General features: G+C 45.1%; 2 protein-coding genes across 2 annotated transcripts; both read left to right on the forward strand.

Annotated features, from left to right (window-relative positions):
* The first annotated feature begins 4475 nt into the window (after positions 1 to 4475).
* Positions 4476 to 5703, forward strand: LOC133920033 (auxin-responsive protein IAA9-like). Its single transcript, XM_062364656.1, has 4 exons — positions 4476 to 4789; positions 4907 to 5097; positions 5180 to 5270; positions 5380 to 5703. The coding sequence occupies exons 1-4, from the start codon at positions 4626 to 4628 to the stop codon at positions 5420 to 5422; spliced, it is 489 nt and encodes a 162-aa protein (XP_062220640.1). The 5' UTR covers positions 4476 to 4625; the 3' UTR covers positions 5423 to 5703.
* A 4718-nt stretch (positions 5704 to 10421) lies between these two features.
* On the forward strand, positions 10422 to 12464 carry LOC133920031 (proliferating cell nuclear antigen-like). Its single transcript, XM_062364654.1, has 4 exons — positions 10422 to 10873; positions 10970 to 11122; positions 11228 to 11325; positions 12044 to 12464. The coding sequence occupies exons 1-4, from the start codon at positions 10555 to 10557 to the stop codon at positions 12263 to 12265; spliced, it is 792 nt and encodes a 263-aa protein (XP_062220638.1). The 5' UTR covers positions 10422 to 10554; the 3' UTR covers positions 12266 to 12464.
* Positions 12465 to 12568: the final 104 nt, after the last annotated feature.

Genomic DNA, 12568 nt, shown 5'->3' on the forward strand with positions numbered 1-12568 from the left:
AAACAATCGTCGTTGGTAAAGGCAAAGGACAAATAAATACTTCATTGATAAATTAGAAATGTGTGAATTACAGATCAATTACAAATCAGATGTTGTCCAGCCACAATTTGGAATTTCTAGACAAACATGGGTGCAAATTTTGAATGTGCGGTGCAAAAGGAACACATGGCGATTGACATATACGAAAATCTAATCGGATACCAACTCAATTGAGGAAAGTGTAGACGTGTACAAAATGGTACTTAGCACATTTAGCCATCCTAATTATTTAATTTATGTCACCTAAACGAACATGAATTTACATCATTAAAAAAACATTCATCTAAGTATGAATATGACAAGAGGATACGTATATTGTTTTTTAGTACAAATAAAAAAAGATCGTGTAAAATAACATGTTGTGCGAAATTACATATAGAATTCCCATTCAATTTTTGCATACAAAATCAAAAAGGGAATAAATTATTAGTTTTATTTAGGGCAGGGAGGAAATGATTAAGCAAGTGGCGATATTTAGACCATACTTATACCTATCGAATGTGATAGTCGAATAGCACTGACAACTCGTATCCATCTTACATTCCTTTTTTTTCTTGAAAAGTGAAGCTTTATTAACCCTCGTAGTCTTACATCCCTATGTAGTCTTAAAAAACAAATACTTGAATCCCTTTAAAATCGAGTGTTTGTTATAATTATGTAGCATTGTGAATTCACAGACACATGCTGACTGCTGTATGGCAGTTAGTTCACAGGATGTTGATCCCCACAATCATGGATACGATGCATAGCCATTCCTCCACAATCATGGAATTGACCAGACAGTGAAGCTACCGATGAATCTTCCCGAGCATTATCACTCATCCCAATGAACTGGACTCCGGTAGGATGGATGCATACCCAGCCAGATGAAGCTCGTCAGCCATCTCCAGGTGTTCTGTACAGTTTGCTTTTAGAATGAAAGGAACAGAAGCGGCCCTCTCGATGACATCTGGACTTGGAGAATTTATCTTTGACTGTGTATGGTTGATTGGTTATGCTGTTTCCTGCAGAACTTCAAGAATTCAGAAAGACGGATTTTGGGATTGTGAGACGTGCATGAATTTGGCATTCTAGTTTGCTCCAGGATCCAAGAATGGGAATGTAGCAAGTAGTAGCCTTACAGGGACAGTGGCACACAGATATATCTGCATCATGTTTTTTTTGGGGGTTCAAGATCTGGCCAGATATCTGCAATTCTGCATCATGTGATTTTTTGGCAGTTCAAGATCTGGCCAGATAAAGCGATATCCAGTTGAATGTTTATATGGATGCAGAGCGCAGACGGAAGCTCGGGGAGAATCGATCGAGCCGGACCCCTGCTGTGCACCACATGGCGTCAGGGAGTGCGAGAACGCCGACAAGTCGGAGTGGTTACGGGACAAAGCTGTCCGAGAGATCCGCCATGCCCGGCGGACACGCGAGATACGGTAGTTCCACCTCCCTTCTCCTCCAAGCCACCGAATACAACTATACAAATACAATCTGCAGGTTTCCTCCGTACTTTTTCTATGTCTACTTATCGGGGGCGGCACCGAGCACTGGATGGAGGCGAACATCTCGTGCTAGGAGCTTGTGCTTAAACAATGGCCGGTTGGTGGAGCTGGCGATCGTGTTGATCATGCACCCATGTCCCTGAGGACTTGGCATGTACCTGAACATCTGGCTCGGAGTTCAGAGTCTTCGGGCCGAACCGAACGAGCAACGCGGAACAATGCAGTCGGCATGTCGTCTGTTCCCGGTGGCACTGCATTGCAACGGCTGACACCCACCGCCACCGGCCGGGCGGCGGGGAGGAGGAGAGGCCACATGCATGTCCGGTGCACCACGCGCATGTGCCCTGCCCGCACCCCGAGTCGCCGACCGCAGCCGGCTTCCACGCCCGACGGCGCGGTGCCCGAGTGCCCCAGGTCGACGGAATGTCCGTGTTTCTTCAGGGTACCTATTTCGTAATACTTGTCACCTTTTAACTAAACACGCAAATTTAGGTAATGATTTTTTTAAGTGAATTAGAACTAAAATGAACCCTCATAACAGCACCAAAAAAGTACTGGTACTCACTAATGGTTTGGCTTGTTGCATTCTTGATATTTGTGCAATGACACAGTAGAATGATTTTTTCTTGGCATCATGGCTCCTACTTACCTTTAGTCCGAAATTTGAAAAGCTCGTCCAAAACACATTTGGCGCTTAAATACAGGAAATTCTGGTATCTTTTCCTAAGTCCAAAGGAGTTTTGAGAGCAATTGACTTGAATGTGGTGCCTCGCGAAGAAATGGAGCTAGAAGCTCGTCAAGATTATGGCCGAAGATTTCATACGGATATTGATTTGAATGTGATCCATGAGAAGAAATAGAGGAAGAAGTGTTGTAATACGTGCGATATAAAAAGCATATATATATATATATATATATTCCAATAAAGAAATAACTCGAGTGGAAGGAAACACATGACAAAAACATGAGTATGAGATGCATGACTGTCATATCATGAGCACGGAAAATATCAATCATGTATTTATAACTGAACTAAACTTGATGTGGTATTAAAATAGCTCTCAGAGAATTCTTGTCAGCTGGCTCCAGATCAATAAAGATCTGCTCCCAATGTGATCTATTAGTCATATCACAAATTAAACTAGGATATGAGATTACATCTATATAACAACCTTGATATACAATTCTCTGAATTCTACAAACTCCTGGATAGAATTACAAAAATATTATAACTGAGAATCAAAATTCAGCACTTCTGTTTTCACAAGACAGACGATCAGAACACTAGCACCTCCCTGCACAAGGACAAAAAGGAGTACAGAAGCTGCTCCAAGCTACAGATTGCAAAGCAATCTTCACATTGTGCTGAACTCAGAGACAATTACCACTCAAGTCCAAGAGTACAAGCAAATAGACAATGACAGATAACTAAAAACAGAATTCAGCTAGCAGGAGATCAAAGTCCACATAATCAACTGAAAAATCATATCACTGCCTATGCCAATTGCAAACAGAGAATAAAGGTTGTATCTATTGTACTCAACATCCTAATTCAATTTCAATGAAATTCATCATCACTGAGCAAGTATACCAGGCATCCAACAGTTCAGATCAGATGGAGAAGAAAGCTCACAGTGAAATATGTTGGAATGAGCTGGTGAGTGAGGCAAGGCACGGCTCAGTTGCCGCAGTCCCAGAAATCCAAACACCCGCCGTTGTCGCCGGATGGAGGGATGACGGAGATACAGTACCTCGACCGCACGGCCACTGCAGTGCGGGCGAGCCTCAGTAGCGCAGCTCCGAACACCAACAAGTCTCCTTCGCAATGCCGCAAAAGCTCCGACCAAATCACAGTTGGAGCCCGAGCTCCCAACCGCCAAAGCTCAAATCATAGAGGGAAGAGAGGGGAGACAGAAAATGTGAGATGCACAAGATTTCTCCTCAACCGAATCAAAGCACAGCCTCAGTAGAAAAAGGGGAAGGCAAGCAGCCGACTCACGGCACAGATGAGCCACCCCTTCGAACCCTACGCGCTCACCTTCCCATCAGGCTGCATCAAACGGCCAGCACCAGCCAAGACGACACCCAGCATAGCCCTGAGCGCGAGATGCCTGGAGAGACAGTTGCTGCCACCGCCATCCCTTTCCCCCCGAAGGGGATTTTTTCCTTATCTCTTCACCCTGTCAGCCGGCATCATTTAGGGCACACCAGACAAGGGCTTGGGTCCAAAACCAATAAGAAGGTCTAGCTGCAAATGAAATTTGGCTCAGAGAAGCAAATATCATATTAAAATTTTAAAAAATATACAACAAGAAGAAGGTGCTTTAAGGTGCATAATAGAGAACGCACACAACTCACTACATAGTATATAAATCTCTGCAAATACAGACGGTGTGAATAAACCACCTCGCACGTAACACATTTTGGGATTGCATTTTCCATCGATGAACGACGATCGGAGCATTTGAGTTTTACTACTGCTCCACACGGTGCTGACGGCAGGTCGGGCCGTATCTATCAGCTTTCAGCTTTACGCGCGCGGACGCATCTCGTGCGGTAACTGAAGCCTGCACTGAATTTGACAGAGCCCACAGACACGAATCCCATGGCAGATGAGTACTCCTACTACTTAGATGATGACACCGCCCATTGACCCCTGCCTCAGGCTGTCATTAAGCTGTTGCACTCCAGCACAGCACGAAAGAACAAACAGCACGAAACAACTCGATAGGCTACAAGAAACCAAGGCAAAGCATGGAAGCTTTTGGGCAGCCATGGATCGACAGACAGGCAGGCAGACAGACAGATTGGCCGCCTTTGGGTCCCCCTAAACCCCGACACCCTGCCCCGCCCCATCCAGGCATCGATTCTTCCTGATCATCTTCCGCTGTCAAGCACCGCACGTCTCTCTCTCTCTCTCTCTCTCTGTATATATATACGGGGCATCTCATTCTCATTCTTGCTCACGACTGTCATCTCATGTGAATTCCAAAGTTCTTCTCTCCAATCTGTTTAGCGCACGCCTACATCGCATCACAAGTCACAACTTGCCATCAGCGAGACAGCAGCTGCAGGAGGATCGATCAATACGACATGGAGCTGGAGCTTGGGCTGGCGCCACCGAACGCGCACCTCATGATCAACCATCTCGGTAAGCTCAGCTGTTCATCGGATTCTTCAAGCGAGAAGAGAGGATTCAGGGAAGCGTTCCAGGCGACGACTGCCACGTTGCCGCTTTTTGACGACGGCAGCAGCAAGTGAGTTGGCCTGGCCGCGTGCGATCTTCTTCTTCTTCTTCTTCTTCGAATTGGTCTCAAAATTTTGTTTTTGGAGCTAGTCGAGCTAAATCTTTGCGTGCTTGATCACGCGTGCAGGAAGAAGAAGCAGCTGGTCGGGTGGCCGCCGGTGAGCTCCGCGCGCAGCAGGGCGTGCGGCGGCGCCAACTACGTGAAGGTGAAGAAGGAAGGGGATGCCATCGGCAGGAAGGTAGACTTGTCTCTCCATGCCTCCTACGGCGAGCTCCTCGTCACGCTCGGCCGCATGTTCCCCGCCGCCAACAGCCAAGGTACAAACCATTATTCCATCAGAATTCAGAGGAGGAAATCATCCAACATATTCTGATTCCCAAATTTATTATCTTGGTGCAGAAGAGAAGGAAATCAGCAGCTCCACCAGACCTGTGGTCACCTACGAGGATGGGGAAGGGGACTGGATGCTGGTCGGAGACGTGCCATGGGAGTAAGCTCGTTGACTTCCTGTTTCCATTTGGAGCAAAGCTTATGTTTGGAGCTCATCTCATCCTTGTGGATTGGTGCTGACAACGTTCCGCTGCGAATTTTTCTTGCAGTGACTTTTTACGATCTGTCAAACGTCTGAAGATACTGGGGTAGTTACAGACCCACGCAATTCTGGCCGCACTGAGATAGTAGTACATGTTTTATCAAGTTTTTTTTTGGGGGGGGGGGGGGGGGTTGAAACCGTGAAAGCACTTTGGTGTCAAGAGGCAAGGCAGCAGTTTCCAGTAGGGTACCTCCTGTGACAACACGTATGTGACCGGCTCTTGGTTTCGAGAATATTTTCTGAGAGATTTTCCCATGTATTTTGCGCCGTTCATGCTGCAAATAATCCTGTAATATAATATAACTAGCAAGGTGACTCATATTAATAGTATGATGTTGAGGGATAATTTTTGATAATATATCCTAATATGTTGGATGATGAGTGCAAGATTAATGTTTTTGGTAGTGGTTGGTGTGTGTCAAAAGAATTCAAGAATAATAGGTACATTTAGGTTCAAATCTTTATCGGGATAATAGCACTACGTCCTATATATTTTTTAGATTGGATAAAGTTATCCAGAGTATCACCCTTACAAGTCCAATCCCTCCTTTATATAGTAGGAGGCGAGATGTACCGTGTATAAATAGGTACACTATGCCACATATGATGGTTACTCTATACCTGGTAAAATAGCTACTCTGAGGTCATCATTGATGGGATGGGCGGACACGCCTGGCCCGTCCACTAAACAATGTCACGCATGCTGCACACTCGTCACACTACCATGTCAAGCCATGTCGTAGCATTAAATGCTATAGGATAGGTTATACCGTCTCTATACCAGTCCACGACTTCGCCGATCAAAAGGTACCTCAGAAAAGAAAACACATGAGTATATATCATTAAATGTGATTAGATTGTTAGGTGAATACATACCTCGCGATCAGCAAGGGCTGGTCGCGGGATTTTCATCTGTGACCAAGGGACTGGTCACGTGAGCCCCGTCTGATCGCGTAGGGGCTATGATTTTAAAGTTATTAACTTCCAACTGACGTCTGCCGACCTGGACCCTCCAAACAAGTGATCTCATTATTCTTTACGTCAACAATAGCCCCTAAACTCTATTGTGGATTGGGTGGGCTGAGTGGTTCATCATATGGTTATGAGGTAGCCCCCAAACTCTTTGCTCACATATGCGAGAATTTCATTGGAGTTGAGCCATGTCTCAATCTCTTCCGAATTTTCTACTCAGCCTAGTCGATAACCAGACCTGCCACCGGGAGTTGCGGGTTCCATCTCTGCGACGGCATCGTGGATTCTTACATTTAGATGGGCCTCAAATCATCATTGTCGTGCTGGAGGGAGTATTGGTTCTACCTATTGGCATGCAACACCTTGGACAACATGCACGTGCCGAGCACACTGACGCTCATCACTGAAAACCGAGGGAGTGCCCCAAAGACAACTCCGAAGCTAATGATCCTCGCCACTTGGGTCAAATGACTTCGGAAAGCCGGGTTGATGGGATCAGACATCACTGTGATTTCATCGAGCGCTGATTATCCCCCTTGTGAAGGAGGGTTCATCCAGCATGCCTGTATACTAGGACTAACGACAACACTTGGGGGAGATCCATGGGTAACATTGTATCTATTTCTTTGGCATTTTTTTTCTAGACGTGTGACTCTTTACATATTCCTATTGTCCAAATCACCGATGAGGCCATCGATTCGCGGATCCGGATCCTAATGTTGGTTGCCCCTAGAAAGGATAGCCCTCCATGCAGCGCTCCTCCGCTATGTAAACTTCCTTCATTAGAGAATGAATGACTCATACCGGTAAGTTCGGCCTCTCCCTACAATCATCATCCTAAATCCTTATCAAAAGAAAAAGGATTTGTGATTTGGGCCGCTGCAGGGTCTTTCTGATGTTGATGTCACGCGTCTGATAGCAGACGAGATCATGGGGTTCATTTGGAACATCAATTTGGGCGCCCAAACGACCACCCTATCGCCCAACACCACTTTGTCAGTCACTAGACTGCTCGGAGCCAACCAGTGACCACGGGTGGAGATTCTAAGAGCGGTGCTGGATGGTAGAGGGTTGACCAACCCTGCCTCGACCAGACTCGTTCTGACTAGGTCAACACCAACCAGATACACTCTGACCAGGCCGAGGGCGATCAGGTTGTTGTTGGCCAATACCCTACGCCAACAGGGAGGAGAGCAGTGGAGGACTTGGCTTCTGTGGAAGCGTCCAAACACACTTGTGTGTAGGATCAAGGAAGCCGACTAGAAGGAGTGAATTGGTGATTCTAAAATTTTGTGGTCTCGAAGACTTACCGGTATCCCCTAATCCAAGTTGAGTTGGGTTCAAGTCTTTAACCGCTCCTTTATAAAATATGCAATTCTCACCACGAGAAGAGGCTCACTACGAGCAACTTAATCTTAAGCCAGATTAATCCAATGAACACCTCACTACCTCGATTCCACCAGAGTTGCATTTTAGCACTTTGGCAAGCCGTGCATAAAAGCCTCTCACAATCACATCGGGCCTTCTCACAGGATTCTTTGAGAAGATCACCGGATCACAACACTACCGCGCCGTCTAGGTGTTGGCAAACAATAAGAGTAATAAGCCAAGATGAACTCTATTCTCACAAAGTGCTTAAATCTCAATCACTAATGCAAAAGCACTTAATTCTTGCCTCATAACCCTCTCTATGTGCAACACATACATAAACGTGTGGTGAAGATTTTACTTAGCTCAATGATGCTTAATGGGTGCAGGAGAGACACTCCATGTTGCTATACATGATGTATGTATAGACCACAACCCAAAATGTAGCCGTTGCCCAAAGTCTAACTTCTCTGTGCATCTAGCGGTCAGACAGCGGTACAACTAGCGGTTAGACTGCCACTCATCCAATGGCTCTAAAACTAGTCGCTACAGCTTTTTAGGCCTCCGCCGGTCAGACCAACCCTCTTAGCGGACATACCGTCAGCGTGGAACAGAGTACCAAAACTATCTGTTCCTTGACAGTCAAACTGGCAACACTTGGCGGTCAGACCGCCACCCGTTCTAGTGAGATAAAAGTTTTGTGCAAGCTCCAGTGGTCAGGCCATCCATCTTGGCGGTCAAACTTTCACTCTGTGACCAGCATATCTGACACTCAGAGAAACAACGATAACTTTCTAACCTGATGTCCGATTTATATGGTATTAGACTCTACGGAAAGCTTATTTAGAGGGCTATATATCTAAATTGATACCTTTGCAAATTTAGTGACATGCCATACAAAGTAGGAATATGGACTTGAGCTATTTGCAAAACTCGTTTATAAACTATAGCATCTTACCAAAGAGAGTATCCATATGCAAGATTGAGCTTATCAACATATGACAAAACTCAAGCAATCGTTTAGACCCTTCTTAATAGTATGTCATTTATCTTATTAATCCTGTTACTAGTTATCCTGTTGGACTTGACGAACACATCATCCGAGTCTCGATGTTTCTTATAGATTTGTCATCAACTCCTCACCCGAGCTTGATGACGATGTTCATCCTCGCTTCTCATCTCGATCTTCTCTTGATCTTCCTAAAACTTGATGAAGTTCATTTGATTGCTTCTCATGCACTAAGCATGTAAGACTTTTCTTTTCACATCATTTTCATCTAGTTCATCACCGAGGTTTGAACCGCAAGCATCAAGCACATAAGTTGTCCACAAAGTTTGTCTTGATCTTGTTTTTCCAACTTGACACATTGAATATCTCAATTCAATATTTGTCTTCATATGAAATCTAATCTCAACTTACTCTAAAGCACATAGCACATGCGTTAGTCCATAATATTCAATTGATAATTTAATACTTTTAGTTACTCGATTTCTACAAGTAACTTTTGTCTTCACACTTATTGTCAATATTCTTAAGATCATCCTCAAATTCCGATGTCTCTTCTTCTCTAGCTTCATATTAACCACACGAGCATCACTTAGAGCATAATAATCTCGATGCATATCTTTTGATCTCATGGTATTTCTCAAAAAATTCATACTTTATCACTTAGGCATCTCCTATAAAATAATCTACTAACAATCCTCAGCATAATTGTTAGTTCATAGGAATTATCACTACTTACCTGAGCATCATCTAGAGTTTATTCATCTTAACGTATTTCTCTTGATCACATGACATTCCTCAATTAATCTATGCTCAATCCTCTATGCATCACATATGCAATAACCTACTAATATTTCTTAACATAATTATCAGTATATATGTATTATCATTAATTACCAAAACCACATTTAGAGAGTCTATTTATTTAAATATTTAATAGAAAAAATATAAAAATAAAAAACTCAGCAACCGAAGCGCTGCAACCTATTGGCCCAGACGGCCGATAGTGGCGCAGCCCGCACCGGCGGAAAACAAAAAGAACGTACGAGCAACCGAGCGCGTGCCAGCACATCTGGAACGGGAGCCCTACGGGCCCAATAAGTTAATGGAGGAGTAAGCGGCCTGTGGCCCGTTTGGGACTTTGGGTTCGGCTCGGAGCTTGCTCTCAGTTCAAGAATGGCAGCCTGTGAATTCTGTAGCCTTTTTGTTATCTCAAGTAGACGGTCAGGATCGAGCTCGATCGATTGATTTCGGCGTCCGGGTTTGAAATCGCCGCTCGTTGCCGTAGTCGAAAATTTTATCAACGACGGCAATTTCAATTCGTCGCCAGAAACTATATGATTTTTGCCGCAACATATGACTCTTCGTCCATTCTGTGTGGCTTCGAATTCGAATTCAAATTCAAACGCGATTGCATACAAAAAATCAAAATCACTGGAGGGAAGGCAGGAACTGGTGCACGCAGCGAGATGGCGGGAAATGCCGGGAGAGCAATTCCGTCTCCCGCCTCAGTTCCCGGAGTGCCCGCGGCCCGCCCTTCCCAAATCACAAACGCAGGGACCACCGCCATCCCCGTTTCCCTTACCGACAAGTGGGGCCGTTCCCACAAAACCACACTGGGACCCACCTGCCAGGTGAATCTTCCAGAGCAAGGGAGCGCGAAAAATATTTCGCGGCGTCGGCGGTTTCCCCAAATACTATCTCCCTCCCTTTAGCACTCCGCGTCCCCAAATGTTTCCCTATTAATCTCCCCTTCCCCTTTCTCCCAAACCCCTCGCGCCCAGTTCCTAGGGTTTCTCGACCTCCCTCCGCCGCCGCCGAGGAAGCGCCGCCACGATGTTGGAGCTGCGGCTGGTGCAGGGGAGCCTCCTCAAGAAGGTCCTGGAGGCGATCCGCGACCTGGTCACCGAAGCCAACTTCGACTGCTCCGGGACGGGGTTCTCGCTGCAGGCCATGGACTCCAGCCACGTCGCGCTCGTCGCGCTGCTCCTCCGCGCCGAGGGCTTCGAGCACTACCGCTGCGACCGCAACCTCTCCATGGGCATGAACCTCAGCAACATGGCCAAGATGCTCCGCTGCGCCGGCAACGACGACATCATCACCATCAAGGCCGACGACGGATCCGACACCGTCACCTTCATGTTCGAGTCGCCCAGTAAGTGCCCAATCAGCTGTCACCTTTCATGTTATTCTTGGTGCTGCTTTAATGGCTCTGGATTGTGACCGTGGTGATTTTGGTGTGAATGAATAGAACAAGATAAGATTGCGGATTTCGAGATGAAGCTGATGGACATCGACAGCGAGCACCTCGGCATCCCGGATTCCGAGTACCAGGCTATCGTTCGCATGCCGTCGTCTGAGTTTATGAGGATCTGCAAGGATCTCAGCAGCATCGGGGACACCGGTACATGGATCTTCCTTGATGTGTTTTCGCAATATGCTTTTACTGTCGCACACCGATGGTCCTAGTTTTTGTGGATTGAACAATTGTCATTTTTTTTTGTTTTAGTTGTCATCTCGGTGACTAAGGAGGGCGTCAAGTTCTCGACCTCTGGAGACATTGGATCTGCAAACATTGTCTGCAGGCAGAACCAAACTGTGGATAAGGTACCTTCACCCTGTCAGTGCTGCAAAATGGAGCGAATCCCATCCTATGTATATTTGACGTGCTTTTGTAATCTGAAAATGTTAGGGATGGTGATACAGGGGTGTTCCTTCTTAGCTTCTTAGTACCTAGTTAGTATCAAATGTGCACTTGTTGTTCCTCGCCCAAGTCATCTTCTGTTCATCTGCAGTGTAGTCACCATAGTTAGCTAGTTCATGTAGGATGAAGAGCATACCACTTTAGAATTTCCGTTTCAGTATTGTGCTTACACACTTTGCTTGCTAATGGTACTGCTCCATGTTTTGTGTAGTACTAGTTTGATCTGTACAATAAGATATCTTTTTCAATACTATATCATTTGTTGGTTTGTCTAGTGCTGGAGCTAGGTATTTTTAGAAAGCAGAGCTCGTCTTCATTTGGTTATTGAATTGGTAGTGGTGACACTATCTTAATCAGGCATTGTATGTTGCTCACTAATTTTTTCCAAAGTAATAGTTGAATGAGGTTTCATTATTCTAGCGTGTAAGCAGGAATTTCCGATTCCTTTATTATAAAATAAGAAATTACCGATGAAGGATACTAGTAAAATTTCTAAGCATGATGTCTCCCGTAGTGCTTTTACCATTACCTCGTTAGTATCTGTGCTACTGCTTTTAGGAGATATTGCTTCAAAAGTGGGATGTTCTCAATAGTTAATGGATGCTGTTTGTATCAATGCAGCCAGAAGAAGCTACCATTATAGAGATGCAAGAGCCAGTTTCTCTGACCTTTGCCCTGAGGTACATGAACTCCTTCACCAAGGCATCCTCCCTGGCCGATCAAGTGACAATCAGCCTTTCATCTGAGCTACCAGTGGTGGTTGAGTACAAGATTGCGGAGATGGGCTACATTCGATTTTATCTTGCGCCAAAGATCGAAGAAGATGAGGACATGAAGTCCTGAAGACTTGTATGGATATTGTCATGTTTCCTACTTTTCCTGGTCTTTCAACCATCGTTTGCTGAGCTTGATGGTGTTTGTAAGCAAAAATGGTGTTATGCTTTTCTCTCAGGCCAGACTGCTTTAGCTACTTGTATCAGTCACTGCTCTGTGAATCCATGGATTTACAGTGAATTTAGATTAGTGGAATTGTCTTTGTGCATGTTGCTTCTGTTTGTCCTTTTCAATCTGGTCATTAAATTCTTGATTGGAAGAGCAAAAATATGCCTTTTGGTACATGTATTGCATGAAGTTGATGTATGATCA

This window comes from Phragmites australis, chromosome 5 (genome assembly GCF_958298935.1).
Source record: "Phragmites australis chromosome 5, lpPhrAust1.1, whole genome shotgun sequence".
NCBI lineage: Eukaryota > Viridiplantae > Streptophyta > Magnoliopsida > Poales > Poaceae > Phragmites > Phragmites australis.